Source organism: Lithobates pipiens, unplaced genomic scaffold, assembly GCF_037356315.1.
Source record: "Lithobates pipiens isolate NorthernLeopardFrog02 unplaced genomic scaffold, aLitPip1_a1.2 Scaffold_13, whole genome shotgun sequence".
Lineage (NCBI taxonomy): Eukaryota > Metazoa > Chordata > Amphibia > Anura > Ranidae > Lithobates > Lithobates pipiens.
The window spans coordinates 487,735,521-487,753,695 of NW_027507718.1; the positions used below are offsets into that span (position 1 = coordinate 487,735,521).

The 18,175-nt window shown below is 46.8% G+C and overlaps 1 gene segment (V, D, J or C); it reads right to left on the bottom strand.

Moving 5' to 3' along the window:
• Positions 1-5,203: 5,203 nt before the first annotated feature.
• On the bottom strand, positions 5,204-5,674 carry LOC143975915 (immunoglobulin kappa variable 1-39-like). The segment is given in 2 exon segments: positions 5,204-5,514; positions 5,626-5,674. Coding segments are annotated over 2 exon segments (360 nt in total).
• Positions 5,675-18,175: the final 12,501 nt, after the last annotated feature.

The following is an 18,175-nucleotide window of genomic DNA, read 5'->3' on the forward strand; positions in this document are numbered from 1 at the left end:
TGGTCATTATCATTATGATGATCAGAGCACAGCAGGTGCTGTGTGGCTCTGTCAGTGTAACATGACTGTGTGATGCTGACTTTGTTATGGCTGTGCTGAGTTATAGTCTGTAACACACAGTACAGCCATATATCAGGAAAGTCAGCACCACACAGTCATGTTACACTGACAGAGCCATAGAGAACCTGCTGTGTCCTGATCATCATAATGATAATAACCATGAGCACACAGAGTCTAGGGACTGCACATGCTACAATAGTGTGACCTGTCAGTGTGTGTGTGTGTGTGTGTGTGTGCAGGGGACTGCTTGCCTGTGTACCACTGCCATTGTCCAGATTACTCCTGCTGCTCTGTCTGTCTCAGCCGTCCCAGTGATAAGTCCCTCAAGCTGCAGCACTTACTGGATGAAGGGAGCCGTATAACAGTAATATCCATCCGCCGGGGAGGCATACAGTGAGCAGGCAGAACTTTAGTTTGTGCAGGTATACTGAGAACAGCATGCGGCACAGCATTGTATCCCTGCACCCGAAAATAGAAAAAAAGTCCCTCTTCTGCTTTCACCTCCTGGGCCCCTCTGGTAACCTGATGGGGCCCAGGAAATGAATATATATTCCTTATATATGTTAGTAATCAAGTGGGTGCAGGTTAATATAGTTATTTCGTTTTTTTTTTTTTTTTTTTAGCTAGAAGTTAAAAGCTGCTCGGGCCCCCCCTGCTGGCCGGGCCCGGTACAACAGGGCTGGTTGTACTGCCCTATCAGCGGCCCTGCCCACTGCGCATGCATGTTGATTTGAAAGAGAAGAAGGCTCACTCCTGTGGTGCTGGAGGGGAAGAGTCCAACAGTTAGAGAGTCCTGAAATCAGGACAGGATGGGGCAAAGCCACCTGTAGGAGTTTTTCAGTCTGACTTTAGGGGGTGCAAATGATCTACAGATATGGATTTTTAACTAAGCACAATATTTCAAAGCTGCACAGTGTATTTGAACACACTGGGGCCCCCTGACTGCCTGGTATATTTTATTGAAAAGGTGAACTTACCCTTTACAAAATATCAAGGTTTACTTAAACCAGCTTACAATTGTCAAAACAGAGACAACCTCTCTGCTGTACTAAAGAAGTAAACTGTTTGTTTTCCCTTATGTATTAAATTCACTATGCAAAGAATACCCAATCATGTGCAATGACATTTTTTTTTTTTTTAAAGTACAAAATAACAAAATAGGATTTTATCTTGCACACATAATTGAATTACTGAAGTCAGCACAGCTCCACCTTATTCACTAAGCTAAATGAGATCTCATAAGGGATGCACAAGTATCCATTTGTACTGTACAAAAAGATCTAAAAAATTTTACAGCACACCTGACAAGATTTAACAATTTTTGTGGTGAAGAATTTATTTTAACATATATATTTAATTTTAAATTTAATGTGAAGGATTTGTGCTAGAAGTTAAAAGCTGCTCGGGCCCCCCCTGCTGGCCGGGCCCGGTACAACAGGGCTGGTTGTACTGCCCTATCAGCGGCCCTGCCCACTGCGCATGCATGTTGATTTGAAAGAGAAGAAGGATCACTCCTGTGGTGCTGGAGGGGAAGAGTCCAACAGTTAGAGAGTCCTGAAATCAGGACAGGATGGGGCAAAGCCACCTGTAGGAGTTTTTCAGTCTGACTTTAGGGGGTGCAAATGATCTACAGATATGGATTTTTAACTAAGCACAATATTTCAAAGCTGCACAGTGTATTTGAACACACTGGGGCCCCCTGACTGCCTGGTATATTTTATTGAAAAGGTGAACTTACCCTTTACAAAATATCAAGGTTTACTTAAACCAGCTTACAATTGTCAAAACAGAGACAACCTCTCTGCTGTACTAAAGAAGTAAACTGTTTGTTTTCCCTTATGTATTAAATTCACTATGCAAAGAATACCCAATCATGTGCAATGACATTTTTTTTTTTTTTAAAGTACAAAATAACAAAATAGGATTTTATCTTGCACACATAATTGAATTACTGAAGTCAGCACAGCTCCACCTTATTCACTCAGCTAAATGAGATCTCATAAGGGATGCACAAGTATCCATTTGTACTGTACAAAAAGATCTAAAAAATTTTACAGCACACCTGACAAGATTTAACAATTTTTGTGGTGAAGAATTTATTTTAACATATATATTTAATTTTAAATTTAATGTGAAGGATTTGTCTGCTTTCAAGAGGAAATACGATTAAAGTGATTTGTAATCTTCTTTGTACTTTCACTTGCTTTTCATTTAACAGTTTCTCTTTCAGAATTCCATACTTGATTAAGTATTTTTCCATCGCTAAACAATGAAATAGCTTTATTTACAAGCATCAAAGTTGGAACGGAATTGTCTCTATTATTACGATATAATTAGAGTGATTGATATCTCCCAATATCTCCCAAAAGTCTCATGTTACCAAAGAAACCAATGAATGACAGACAGAGATTGCGTTTTTTTTATATACGTTACTTTTTTAACCGCTTCAGCCCCGAAAGATTTTACCCCCTTCCTGACCAGAGCACTTTTAACGGACAATTGTGCAGCCGCGCGACATTACACGCAAACCACAATTAGAGCTTTCTTTTGGTGGTATTTGATCACCTCTGTGTTTTTTTATTTTTTGCGCTATAAACAAAAAAAGAGCAACAATTTTGAAAAATATATATATATTTTACTTTTTGCTATAATAAATATCCCCCAAAAATATATTCTTTTTTTTTCCCCCTCAGTTTAGGCTGATATGTATTCTTCTACAAATTTTTGGTAAACAAAATCTCAATAAGTGAATATTGATTGGTTTGCGCAAAAGTTATAGCGTCTACAAAATAGCTGATAGTTTTATTATTTTTATTTTTAATTATTTATTTTTTATTAGTAATGGCAGTGATATGCATTTTTTTATCATAGCTGCGACATTATGGTGGACACATCAGACACTTTTGACACTGTTTTGGGGCCATTGTCATTTATACAGTGATTAGTTCTATAAAAATTCACTGATTACTGTGTAAATGACACTGGCAGGGAACAGGTTAAACACTAGGGGGGCAAGCAAGGGCTTAAGTGTGTCCTAGGGAGTAATTCTAACTGTGGGGGAGGGGCTACCACTGACATGACAGCGATCACTGCTCCCGATGACAGGGAGCAGTGATCTCTGTCATGTCACTAGGCAGAACGGGGAAATGCCTTGTTTACATAGGCATCTCCCCATTCTGCAGCTCTGTGACACGATTGCCACAGGTCCTGCGGGCATGGTCATGCTGTACGTGGCGGGTGCGTGTGCCCACTAGCCCAGCCAATTAAAGGGGACATACAGGTATGCCCATTTGCCCATCGCTGCCATTGTGCCGGCGTATATCGTGTGCAGCGGTTGGCAAGTGGTTAACTTTTGCGGCATTGATTTACCATTACATTTTTCGATATGTTCAAGGTTTCAAAATGCTAGCAATTTTAAATATTTTTCAAAACTCCCACGACACACCTACAAATCTCACATGGCACACAGTTTGGGAATTGCTGCTGTAATCTGAATCTATTGGGTCTCTCGTAGACCATACTGTTCTGCCACCTAGTGACCTATGTGGGCATTGCTTCTAGTGGCTCCTCTATTGTAACAGCTCCAATACTAGTTTGCACCGTTATGTAGCTTATGCATAACACATTGTAATAGAATGCTTTTATATCCCTTTCATGACTAAGCCTATTTTTGGAATTTGGTGTTTACAAGTTAAAATCCATATTTTTTGCTAGAAAATTACTTGGAACCCCCAAACATTATATATATTTTTTTAGCAGAGGCTCTAGAGAATAAAACGGCGATTGTTGCAATATTTTATGTCACACGGTATTTGCGCAGTGGTGTTTTAAACACAACTTTTTGGGAAAAGGGACACTTTCATGAATAAAAAAAAAACAAAACAGTAAAATTAGCCCAATTTTTTTGCGTAATGTGAAAGATAATGTTACGCCGAGTAAATAGATACCAAACATGTCACACTTTATAATTGCGCGCACTTGTAGATTGACGACAAAGTACGGTACCTAAAAATCTCAATAGGCGACGCTTTAAAAATTTTTTACGGTTACCAGGTTAGCGTTACAGAGGAGGTCTACAGCTAGAATTATTGCTCTCGCTCTGACGATCGCGGCGATACCTCACATGTGTGATTTGAACACCGTTTACATACGCGGGCGCGACTTCCGTATGCGTTTTCTTTGCTTCGCGAGCTCGCGGGGACGGCGGGCGCTTTGAAAATTTTTTTTTTATTTTTTTATTTATTTTATTTATTTTAAAACGACTAAATTGTTAAAAAAAAAATAAAAAATTTGATCACTTTTATTGCTGTCACAAGGAATGTAAACATCCCTTGTGACAGTAATAGGCGGTGACAGGTACTCTTTATGGAGGGATCGGGGGTCTAAAAGACCCCCCACCCCTCCTTTACATTTCAATGTATTCAGATCGCCGAAAACGGCGATTCTGAATACCGGATATTTTTTTAAAACCAGCGCCATTGGCAGCCGAGTAAACGGGAAGTGACGTCATGACGTCGCTTCCGTGTTTACGATGAGGAGACTGGAACGAAGCCGATTACGGCTTCGTTCCAGTTCCTCCGCAGCAGCCGGAGGCGTCGGACAGGGAATCGGTGCTCCCGATCGATCGGGAGCACCGGTAACAGCGGCGAGAGGCGGCGGGAGGGGGGGGACGTCCCCTCCCGCTCCTCCGGCATAACAGCCGAGCGGCTTTTAGCCGCATCGGTTGTTATGGCTGGAAAGCCAATCGCCCGCTGTAAAAAACGGTACCGGGATGATGCCTGCAGGTGCGGGCATCATCCCGGTATACCCCCCGGAAGCCGAGTACGCAGATCTGCGTACGCTCGGCGGGAAGGGGATATTCGATCATACATGCTGTTACAGTGTGAAAAAGAAAGTCATGCTTAGTGTTCATACATAAAGCTAGAGCATTTTATACAACTCTCACTGTACCTTATACTTTATCACCCTACAAAATTCTCACCCACATTATACATCTAAATGACAGAACAGAAGAATACCTGGAAACCCATTTGGATGTCTTTAGGACTGACAGACACAGAATATGGAGCCTTTTTTTATACAAGATACATTGTTCATTGTAAGTAGAAGAAATAGAGGAAGGAGGTTTTTGTACGGCTCTGTATCACTGTGTGAGAGGGAAGCTGTAACCCTGATGACAGTAATAATCTGCTTCATCTTCCTCCTTTATGTCATTGATTTTAAGAGTATAATCTGTTCCAGATCCAGATCCACTGAACCTGGCTGGGACTCCAGACTGCAGAGTGTTTGTACTCCTGATAATCAGTTTTGGACTTTGTCCTGATTTCTGTTGGTACCAGTGTAAGAAGCCAGTGTTAACACTAGAACTGGATGAACATGAGACGGTGACTGTCTGTCCTGGAGTCGCAGTGATCTCATTCGGGGTCTGTGTCATTGTAATCTGTGCCCAGGATCCTGAGGATGGGAAAAATATATTAATTTCTGTATACACAGCAAAATAATAAATAAATAAATAATAAACTTTAATCCACATTTGAATCATTTGTATTTTTATTGAAGTCTCACCCTGAATATAAAGCAGTATGAGAGGCAGCAGAACCCCCTGAGATCCCATCTTGATGTCTCTGCACTGACACACACAGACTACTGAGATGTCACCTGTACAATGTCTCCTATATAACAGCTGCAATCATTAGAGGGGAAACCCCCCGACATCACATATGGGGGGCAGGAAACATGCAAATTATACAATGCAAATCCACTAGATTTCATGTCTTACACCTCATGTGCCTACAGTGATGATCACCATTGCACAATATCTATAAAAGCAAAAATTTGCCCTGAGAATTTAAATGAGATGCAACACACAGACCCTAAATGTATCTCAAAGCTGCACAGTGTTTGTGAACACACTGGGGCCCCTTGACTGCCTTGTATATTTTATTGAAATGGTGAACTTACCCTTTAAGAAACATTAAGGTGTTTGCCTAAATTGGCTTACAATAGTCGCAAAAGGAGACAACCACCTCGCTTTATTAAATTAGCTTATTTAATGAGGTAAGAATTAGCTTTTCAAAGAATACCCAATCATGTGCAAGGAAAATAAAAAGAATATATATATATATATATTTTATCTTGAATACATAATTACATTATTGAAGTCAGCACAGCTCCTCCTTATTCACTAAGCTAAGTGAAAAATTACTTTTTGCTATGATTGAATTGGGTATTTAACTGCTTAACCACTTCAATACAGGGCACTTTCGCCCCCTTCCTTCCCAGCCCAATTTTCAGCTTTCAGCGCTCTAGCGCTTTCAGTGACAATTGCGCAGTCATGCTACACTGTACCCAAATGAAATTTTTATCATTTTGTTTGCACAAATAGAGCTTTATTTTGGTGGTATTTATTCACGACTCCGTTTTTTATTTTTTGTGATATAAGCGCAAAAAAGCGGAAATTTGGAAAAAAAAAACAATATTTTCTTTTTTATACTTCAATAAAAATCCAATAAAATCAAATTTTGTCATAAATTTAAGCCAAAATGTATTCTGCTACATGTTTTTGGTAAAAAAAAAATCCGTTAAGTGTATAATAATTGGTTTGTGTGATCACGGACATATGTACGCAAATGATCATGTACATATGTGTGCAGGTGATCACGTACATATGTGTGCAGATAATCATTGGGACATGTGATTTTAGTGGGACATATGTGGGGGACATGTTTTTATTATTAGGGACATGTGTTTTTATTATTTGGGGACATGTATGTTTTGGGGACATGTGTGGGGACATTGTGTTTATACTGTGTGATGTGTTTACTGTGTGGTGTGTTTACTGTGTACACTAGACTGGTGATCAGTAGTGATGGCCGAACGGTTCGCCCGGCGGTCGTTTCGCGGCGAATTTCCGACTTTCGCCGTCCGCGGGTTCGAACGCCTTTTTCCGTCGTTCGCCCCGGCGGACTTACGTGTTTAATGTATACAAGAACTTTAACCTTTCGTGACACGTTTATCATGTGTTACAGGACAACCAATTGAGACATGACAGCTCATGGACACTTGGACATTCCCCCTAACCTATAAATACACCCGATCCGGTGGCCATTTTACATTCTTTCTTCTGTCACTGTAGGGAAAGGATCCTGTGTGGAGTAGGGACAGAGAAAACGCTAGCTATTTGGTACACAAAAGTTCTTTTCAGGACTGGTATAGGTGTTAGGTCAGCAGCCTGAGTTTCTTTTGTCAGTTTAGATAAAGGGACAGAGCGCTGTATGCTGCTATTTTAGGGACAGCTCAGCCAGATTAGTCTTTCTTCATCATCATCATCATCATCATCATTAGCTGTTACTATCAGGTCCACAAAAGAGCTGTTCCAGCTAATCGTTCCAGCCTACTCTTTTTTGCCAATTTGTATAGGGACAGGCAGGAAGCAGTGTGTCAGGCAGTGAGGATAATTTTAAAGACTTGCTGTTACTATTAGTTCCACAAAGGTTCTTTTCAGGACTGGTATCAGTGGTACGGTAATAGGCTTGTACACGTATAATATTCTTTCTTCCAAATATAGAAAGAATATTATACTTGACTGCTGCCCTTCTGCTGCAGTCTGCTAATCATTCACAACTCACTTGTTCCACAAAGCTCTTTATCAGGACTGGTAACTTGGTCTGTCTAGGGTGCTACGGTACATAGGCTTGGGTGCGGTACAGTCTGCTGTTCTGTAAGGACCGCTATCGGTCCACAATACATAGGGTTGCCGTGCACTACTGCTGACCGCTGCCCTATACTGCAGCAGTCCTTCAGCGGTATAGGGACTGACGCACAGTCTGCTAAACACTAATACACAACCTGCTTGGTCCACAAAAGTTCTTATAAGGACTGGTAACTTGGTATAGGGTGCTACGGTACATAGGCCTGAGTGCAGTACAGTCTGCTGTTCTGTAAGGACCGCTATCGGTCCACAATACATAGGGTTGCCGTGCACTACTGCTGACCGCTGCCCTATACTGCAGCAGTCCTTCATTGGTATAGGGACTGACGTACAGTCTGCTAATCACTAACACACAACCTGCTTGGTCCACAAAAGTTCTTATAAGGACTGGTAACTTGGTATAGGGTGCTACGGTACATAGGCCTGAGTGCAGTACAGTCTGCTGTTCTGTAAGGACCGCTATCGGTCCACAATACATAGGGTTGCCGTGCACTACTGCTGACCGCTGCCCTATACTGCAGCAGTCCTTCATTGGTATAGGGACTGACGTACAGTCTGCTAATCACTAACACACAACCTGCTTGGTCCACAAAAGTTCTTATAAGGACTGGTAACTTGGTATAGGGTGCTACGGTACATAGGCCTGAGTGCGTTACAGTCTGCTGTTCTGTAAGGACCGCTATCGGTCCACAATACATAGGGTTGCCGTGCACTACTGCTGACCGCTGCCCTATACTGCAGCAGTCCTTCAGCGGTATAGGGACTGACGCACAGTCTGCTAAACACTAACACACAACCTGCTTGGTCCACAAAAGTTTTTATAAGGACTGGTAACTTGGTATAGGGTGCTACGGTACATAGGCCTGAGTGCAGTACAGTCTGCTGTTCTGTAAGGACCGCTATCGGTCCACAATACATAGGGTTGCCGTGCACTACTGCTGACCGCTGCCCTATACTGCAGCAGTCCTTCATTGGTATAGGGACTGACGTACAGTCTGCTAATCACTAACACACAACCTGCTTGGTCCACAAAAGTTCTTATAAGGACTGGTAACTTGGTATAGGGTGCTACGGTACATAGGCCTGAGTGCGTTACAGTCTGCTGTTCTGTAAGGACCGCTATCGGTCCACAATACATAGGGTTGCCGTGCACTACTGCTGACCGCTGCCCTATACTGCAGCAGTCCTTCATTGGTATAGGGACTGACGTACAGTCTGCTAATCACTAACACACAACCTGCTTGGTCCACAAAAGTTCTTATAAGGACTGGTAACTTGGTATAGGGTGCTACGGTACATAGGCCTGAGTGCGTTACAGTCTGCTGTTCTGTAAGGACCGCTATCGGTCCACAATACATAGGGTTGCCGTGCACTACTGCTGACCGCTGCCCTATACTGCAGCAGTCCTTCATTGGTATAGGGACTGACGTACAGTCTGCTAATCACTAACACACAACCTGCTTGGTCCACAAAAGTTCTTATAAGGACTGGTAACTTGGTATAGGGTGCTACGGTACATAGGCCTGAGTGCGTTACAGTCTGCTGTTCTGTAAGGACCGCTATCGGTCCACAATACATAGGGTTGCCGTGCACTACTGCTGACCGCTGCCCTATACTGCAGCAGTCCTTCAGCGGTATAGGGACTGACGCACAGTCTGCTAAACACTAACACACAACCTGCTTGGTCCACAAAAGTTTTTATAAGGACTGGTAACTTGGTATAGGGTGCTACGGTACATAGGCCTGAGTGCAGTACAGTCTGCTGTTCTGTAAGGACCGCTATCGGTCCACAATACATAGGGTTGCCGTGCACTACTGCTGACCGCTCACCTATACTGCAGCAGTCCTTCATTGGTATAGGGACTGACGTACAGTCTGCTAATCACTAATACACAACCTGCTTGGTCCACAAAAGTTCTTATAAGGACTGGTAACTTGGTATAGGGTGCTACGGTACATAGGCCTGAGTGCGTTACAGTCTGCTGTTCTGTAAGGACCGCTATCGGTCCACAATACATAGGGTTGCCGTGCACTACTGCTGACCGCTGCCCTATACTGCAGCAGTCCTTCAGCGGTATAGGGACTGACGTACAGTCTGCTAAACACTAATACACAACCTGCTTGGTCCACAAAAGTTCTTATAAGGACTGGTAACTTGGTATAGGGTGCTACGGTACATAGGCTTGAGTGCGGTACAGTCTGCTGTTCTGTAAGGACCGCTATCGGTCCACAATAGATAGGGTTGACGTGCACCACTGCTGACCGCTCACCTATACTGCAGCAGTCCTTCAGCGGTATAGGGACTGACGTACAGTCTGCTAATCACTAACACACAACCTGCTTGTTCCACAAAAGTTCTTATAAGGACTGGTAACTTGGTATAGGGTGCTACGGTACATAGGCCTGAGTGCGTTACAGTCTGCTGTTCTGTAAGGACCGCTATCGGTCCACAATACATAGGGTTGCCGTGCACTACTGCTGACCGCTGCCCTATACTGCAGCAGTCCTTCATTGGTATAGGGACTGACGTACAGTCTGCTAATCACTAACACACAACCTGCTTGGTCCACAAAAGTTCTTATAAGGACTGGTAACTTGGTATAGGGTGCTACGGTACATAGGCCTGAGTGCGTTACAGTCTGCTGTTCTGTAAGGACCGCTATCGGTCCACAATACATAGGGTTGCCGTGCACTACTGCTGACCGCTGCCCTATACTGCAGCAGTCCTTCAGCGGTATAGGGACTGACGCACAGTCTGCTAAACACTAACACACAACCTGCTTGGTCCACAAAAGTTTTTATAAGGACTGGTAACTTGGTATAGGGTGCTACGGTACATAGGCCTGAGTGCAGTACAGTCTGCTGTTCTGTAAGGACCGCTATCGGTCCACAATACATAGGGTTGCCGTGCACTACTGCTGACCGCTGCCCTATACTGCAGCAGTCCTTCATTGGTATAGGGACTGACGTACAGTCTGCTAATCACTAACACACAACCTGCTTGGTCCACAAAAGTTCTTATAAGGACTGGTAACTTGGTATAGGGTGCTACGGTACATAGGCCTGAGTGCGTTACAGTCTGCTGTTCTGTAAGGACCGCTATCGGTCCACAATACATAGGGTTGCCGTGCACTACTGCTGACCGCTGCCCTATACTGCAGCAGTCCTTCAGCGGTATAGGGACTGACGTACAGTCTGCTAAACACTAATACACAACCTGCTTGGTCCACAAAAGTTCTTATAAGGACTGGTAACTTGGTATAGGGTGCTACGGTACATAGGCTTGAGTGCGGTACAGTCTGCTGTTCTGTAAGGACCGCTATCGGTCCACAATAGATAGGGTTGACGTGCACCACTGCTGACCGCTCACCTATACTGCAGCAGTCCTTCAGCGGTATAGGGACTGACGTACAGTCTGCTAATCACTAACACACAACCTGCTTGTTCCACAAAAGTTTTTATAAGGACTGGTAACTTGGTATAGGGTGCTACGGTACATAGGCCTGAGTGCAGTACAGTCTGCTGTTCTGTAAGGACCGCTATCGGTCCACAATACATAGGGTTGCCGTGCACTACTGCTGACCGCTGCCCTATACTGCAGCAGTCCTTCAGCGGTATAGGGACTGACGTACAGTCTGCTAAACACTAATACACAACCTGCTTGGTCCACAAAAGTTCTTATAAGGACTGGTAACTTGGTATAGGGTGCTACGGTACATAGGCTTGAGTGCGGTACAGTCTGCTGTTCTGTAAGGACCGCTATCGGTCCACAATAGATAGGGTTGACGTGCACCACTGCTGACCGCTCACCTATACTGCAGCAGTCCTTCAGCGGTATAGGGACTGACGTACAGTCTGCTAATCACTAACACACAACCTGCTTGTTCCACAAAAGTTCTTATAAGGACTGGTAACTTGGTATAGGGTGCTACGGTACATAGGCTTGAGTGCGTTACAGTCTGCTGTTCTGTAAGGACCGCTATCGGTCCACAATACATAGGGTTGCCGTGCACTACTGCTGACCGCTGCCCTATACTGCAGCAGTCCTTCATTGGTATAGGGACTGACGTACAGTCTGCTAATCACTAACACACAACCTGCTTGGTCCACAAAAGTTCTTATAAGGACTGGTAACTTGGTATAGGGTGCTACGGTACATAGGCCTGAGTGCGTTACAGTCTGCTGTTCTGTAAGGACCGCTATCGGTCCACAATACATAGGGTTGCCGTGCACTACTGCTGACCGCTGCCCTATACTGCAGCAGTCCTTCAGCGGTATAGGGACTGACGCACAGTCTGCTAAACACTAACACACAACCTGCTTGGTCCACAAAAGTTTTTATAAGGACTGGTAACTTGGTATAGGGTGCTACGGTACATAGGCCTGAGTGCAGTACAGTCTGCTGTTCTGTAAGGACCGCTATCGGTCCACAATACATAGGGTTGCCGTGCACCACTGCTGACCGCTCACCTATACTGCAGCAGTCCTTCAGCGGTATAGGGACTGACGTACAGTCTGCTAATCACTAACACACAACCTGCTTGTTCCACAAAAGTTCTTATAAGGACTGGTAACTTGGTATAGGGTGCTACGGTACATAGGCTTGAGTGCGGTACAGTCTGCTGTTCTGTAAGGACCGCTATAGGTCCACAATAGATAGGGTTGACGTGCACCACTGCTGACCGCTCACCTATACTGCAGCAGTCCTTCAGCGGTATAGGGACTAAGAGTTTTGTCACAGGGTCATTTAAAAAATGACATGCAGAGGAAGAGGCAGGCCCTTCCGCAGGGGTGGTAGGGGTAGGGCAGGAGCAACAGGCTTGAGCCAAAGTGGGAAGTTGCAGAAGGTGCGTTCAATTACTTTAAAGGATGCACCAGACTTGGTTGAGTGGCTCGCTCAGCCTTACTCTTCTGCACCCTCCTCATCCTCTCGATCTGCACCCTCTTCTTCACTCTCTGCTATGTGCACCCCCAAAGACACTACCACCAACAACACGACCACCACCACCACCACCACATACCTTCCGCTTGAGTCACTGGAATTATTTTCCGATCCATATCAAGAGGACATTTCTGATGCGCAGCCACTCTTGGTATTGGATCAGGAAGAGGAGGTAGCAACAAGCGCTACTCAGCAGTCTGACGCCAGTACCCAGATCAGCCCAAGGAGGAGGTTGGTCCCCGGTGTTGCTGCCTACTCTACTTATAGCGGTGGGGAAGGTGACGTTGATGATGACGTGTCTAGTGATGTCACGTGGGTGCCCACAAGAGAGGAAGAGGAGGGGAGTTCAGAGGGAGATATGGACCAGCAGATAGGGAGGAGAAGCAGCAATGACTTACATTGCACAGCAGGGACAAAGCAGACTGCAAATGTATCAGGAGCGAGTCATCGACCATGTACGGTCACATCTGGCGCTCCCAGGACACCGGCACATGGCTCCGCAGTGTGGGCTTTTTTTAACGTGTCCGCTGCTGACAATAGCGTTGCCATCTGCAATCTTTGCAGTCAACGCGTTAGTCGCGGTAAGCCCAATACTCACCTAGGGACGACCGCCTTAAGAAGGCACATGAGCAGCCATCACCGAGCCCAGTGGGAGCAACGGAACACACAAAGCCACACTGCAGGCTCTCACCGTCCAGCCTCGTCTTCTACTTCTCCTTCTCCTCTCTCCTCACAATTGTCCTCCACTCCACCTTCCATCACGCCAAGCTCACATTTTTCTGCAAAAAGGCAGGCTTCCGTGGGCCTAATGTTTGAGCGTAAAAAAATGATGACGCCGGATAACCCTCTTGCCCAACGGTTGGCGGCTGGCTTGTCAGAACTCATAGCCCGCCAACTACTGCCATATAAACTGGTGGACTCGGAGGCCTTTCGCAAATTTGTGGCCATTGGAACACCACAATGGAAGGTCCCAGGAAGGAAGTATTTCTCAGAGAAGGGCATCCCAGAGCTATATGGCCATGTTCAGCGGCAAGTGAATGTATCTCTGGCACACAGTGTCGGTGCCAAGATACATCTGACCACAGACACGTGGTCTAGCAAACACGGGCAGGGAAGGTATATCAGTTTTACTGCCCACTGGGTGAACCTTCTGACGGCCGTCAAGCATGTAACCCGTGGCACCCGTGTAGATTTGGTTTTACCGCCACGGATTGCATGCAGGCCTGACTCTTCTTCTCCTCCTCCTACTCCATCCTCCTCCCTCTCCTCCTCAGCTGCCTCCTCCTTTTCCGCTGCTAGCGTCTCTTCCACTGCACCGCCCAAGCTCCCCAGAACCTATTCCACATGCCAGGTGAGACGTTGCCATGCCGTGCTGCGTCTGTTGTGCCTGGAAGCAAAGAGCCACACTGGCCCGGCACTCCTTTCAGCTTTGCGTTCACAGGCAGATGAGTGGCTAACACCGCTCAATTTGACAGTTGGTAAAGTGGTGTGTGACAACGGTGCCAATCTGCTTAGCGCATTGAAACAGGGCAAAATCACGCACGTGCCGTGCATGGCACACGTCTTAAACTTGGTCGTGCAGCGATTCCTTGTCAAATACCCTGGGGTCCAGGACATCTTGCGGCAGGCAAGGAAAATCTCGGCCCATTTCAGAAGATCTTACACGGCCATGGCTCGCCTTGCTGACATTCAGCGGCGACACCATCTGCCGGTCAGACGTCTTATTTGCGATTGCCCGACGCGATGGAACTCAACCTTCTATATGCTTGATAGGCTGCTCCAGCAGAAACGTGCAGTTAACGTCTACCTGTATGAACTCTGCGAAAGAAACGGTTCTGGGGAGCTGGGTTTTTTTTCACCGCGCCAGTGGCTGCTCATGCGCGACACATGCAGACTTCTGCGGCCATTTGAGGAGATCACCAAACTGGTCAGTCGCAGCCATGGCGCCATCAGTGACATGGTACCTTATGCCTTCTTTCTGGAGCGTGCATTGCGTCGTGTCATTGATCAGGCTGTGGAGGAGCAGGAGCGGGAAGATGAGGAAGTCGCAATGCTGGATGAATTCCCAGGGGGGGCTACTCTATCTGAGACAAGTCAACAACAGGAGTCTGATGAGGAGTCAGAGGAGGATGGTGCCGGGGCGGATGAGCAGGAGCAAGAAGAGCATGCTTTAAACCTTTCTGGGATCCCTGTTGTGCGAGGATGGGGAGAGGAGAATGAAGAGGACGACATTATCCTGGATGATGAGCAGGAGCCAGGCCACCACACCGCTTCCACTTTAGTGCAAATGGGGGCCTTCATGCTCCAGTGTTTTAATAGGGACCCCCGTATAAAAAGCATGAGGGTCAAGGACCAGTACTGGGTGGCAACGTACTTAGACCCCCGGTACAAACACAAAATGGCGGAAATGTTACCGCCGTCGCAGAGGGCTGTCAGAATGCAGCACTTCCAGGCCTTGCTTCGAGAAATGCTGCATTCTGCTTTTGCGTGCGCTGGCAGAGGAGCAATTCCCACTCCCAGAGAAGGATTTGCGGGTACCAATCCAACAGCGCCTGCAAGAAGAGGCCGGTTTGAAGATGTGTTGGTGACTTCGGATATGAGGTCATTCTTTCAGCCGACCCATCGACAGGTGTCATCCGGATCCAGCATCAGGGAACGCCTAGACCGTCAGGTGTCCGACTACATTGGGTTAACGGCCGATGTGGACGCTCTGAGGAGTGATGAACCCCTAGACTACTGGGTGGGCAGGCTTGACCTCTGGCCAGAGCTTGCCCAATTTGCAATCGAACTGTTGGCTTGCCCCTCATCCAGTGTCCTGTCCGAAAGGACGTTCAGCGCAGCAGGGGGGATTGTGACCGATAAGCGTACTCGCCTAGCTCACCACAGTGTTAACTACCTCACATTTCTAAAAATGAATGAGGCATGGATCTCGGAGGAATTCAACACATGTGATCAGTAGACCATGTATATGTCTATAAACAATTTTTGGAATCAAGCACACAGACCTTCTTAATTCATTTGGCTCACTTCCCTGACCCAAAAAAGCACACCGTACTATATGCCCCTACCCTCCTCTTTGAAGAGGTTGAGCGGTGTCATATTTCTACTGGGGCTGCTTATTATGAGGGGTTCCCACCATCCCTGTGCTGTGCTGACTTCCTCCTGGGTGTTCTTATTATGAGGGGCTCCCACCATCCCTGTGCTGTGCTGACTTCCTCCTGGGGGTTCTTATTATGAGGGGATCACACCATCCCTGTGCTGTGCTGACTTCCTCCTGGGGCTGCTTACGGTGCTGCTGTCAGCGCTGTATGTCACGGAGCTGCTGTCAGCGCTGTATGTCACGGAGCTGCTGTCAGCGCTGTATGTCACGGAGCTGCTGTCAGCGCTGTATGTCACGGAGCTGCTGTCAGCGCTGTATGTCACGGAGCTGCTGTCAGCGCTGTATGTCACGGAGCTGCTGTCAGCGCTGTATGTCACGGAGCTGCTGTCAGCGCTGTATGTCACGGAGCTGCTGTCAGCGCTGTATGTCACGGAGCTGCTGTCAGCGCTGTATGTCACGGAGCTGCTGTCAGCGCTGTATGTCACGGAGCTGCTGTCAGCGCTGTATGTCACGGTGCTGCTGTCAGCGCTGTATGTCACGGAGCTGCTGTCAGCGCTGTATGTCACGGAGCTGCTGTCAGCGCTGTATGTCACGGAGCTGCTGTCAGCGCTGTATGTCACGGAGCTGCTGTCAGCGCTGTATGTCACGGAGCTGCTGTCAGCGCTGTATGTCACGGTGCTGCTGTCAGCGCTGTATGTCACGGAGCTGCTGTCAGCGCTGTATGTCACGGAGCTGCTGTCAGCGCTGTATGTCACGGAGCTGCTGTCAGCGCTGTATGTCACGGAGCTGCTGTCAGCGCTGTATGTCACGGAGCTGCTGTCAGCGCTGTATGTCACGGTGCTGATGTCAGTGCTCTGTATTACGGTGCTGCTGTCAGTGCTCTGTATCTCCTGCACCCTCTTGTTTGCCTACCCTGGTCCCTGACCTTCCCTCTCCTCCATTGCCTTCATTAGCTCCATAGTCCTGAATTGTCAGAACAATTTCCCAAATAAAAAAAAAATGCTTGTAGTTATCGATCCCAAATTCACCTCATACATGTATTATGCTATTGTCCAGGTGGTGGGACTACGTGCTACCCCCTAATAATTACCCCGTGGCCGCAAATTCGACCTAAAGGTTTGCGAAATTCGCCTCCCATTGAAGTCAATGGAGCCCGCGGCGAACGGTCGTTTTCGCGAACGTTTGTGTCCGTTCGCGTTTCGCGTTCGCGAAACGTCCCGTCGGAAGTTCGTCCATCACTAGTGATCAGTGAGTAAAAAGCTGTAAAAAGCAGCTCATACTCACTGATCAGCAGCCGGCTGCAGCGATCTGCTCTCCTCTCCACAGCGATGACTTCTGTGTGAGGAGAGGAGGAGCCGATTGCCTAGCAACCGGCTGTTTGTTTACATCACATGACGGCCGTGATTGGACACGGCCGTCATGTGATCAGGAGGGCCAATCACAGAGCCCTCCTGCCGATCTGAGATGCGCCGTGTCCGGGTGACACGGGCACATCGGGATCGCGCCGATGCGCGGGCGCGCGCACGCGCGATCCCGCTACTCCTGAATGACGTTCCTGAAAGTCATATCAGGAGTAGGCGGCTCCCACCCGGCCGTATATGTGCATTGGCCGGGTGGGAAGTGGTTAAGGACCACCCGACATACATACTGTGGCAGGGCGGCCCTTAAGTGCAAAATCACATACCTGTATGTGATTCCTCTCACTCCGGGGCGCGCTTCACCGGAGACCCGAGTGGACACAGCGGGAGCCAATCAGTGGTTCCACCGAAATCTATGTCTGCCGGAAACCCAGCGATCGTTTGGAGAGAGGCAGAATGGAAGTATAAACAAGGAATATTGCTGTTCTGCTAGTAAGACAAAGATCTTGTGTTTCTATTATGCAGGAACACAAATCTCTGTCTTTCTTCAGCTAAGCCATCCCCCACACAGTAAGGTAGTACTCCCAGGGAACACAGTTAACCCCTCAATTGCCCCTGATGTTAACCGCTTCCCTGCCAGTGTCATTTTTACAGTGTGCATTTTTATCACTGTATTGGTGTCACTGGTCCCCAAAAATTGTCACTCAGCCCAGGTTCACATTGACAGCGGGAATAAAATCGCGGGAGTTCAGCTGAACTTGCATGATTTTATTCCCGCATGTCAGTACCGACTTTGGGGGCAATTTCAGAAGACATCTGTGCGGGTTGCTGCACAGATGTCTATGAAAATCGCACCCCAAAGTCACCAAAAGTAGTACAGAAACTACTTTTGGGAATCTGTGCCATGTTAAATCGCATACCAAATCGCTCCAATTTGAACCTAGGCTCAGTGTCAGATTTGTCTGCTGCAATGTTGCAGTCCCGCTAAAAATTGCTGCTCTCCG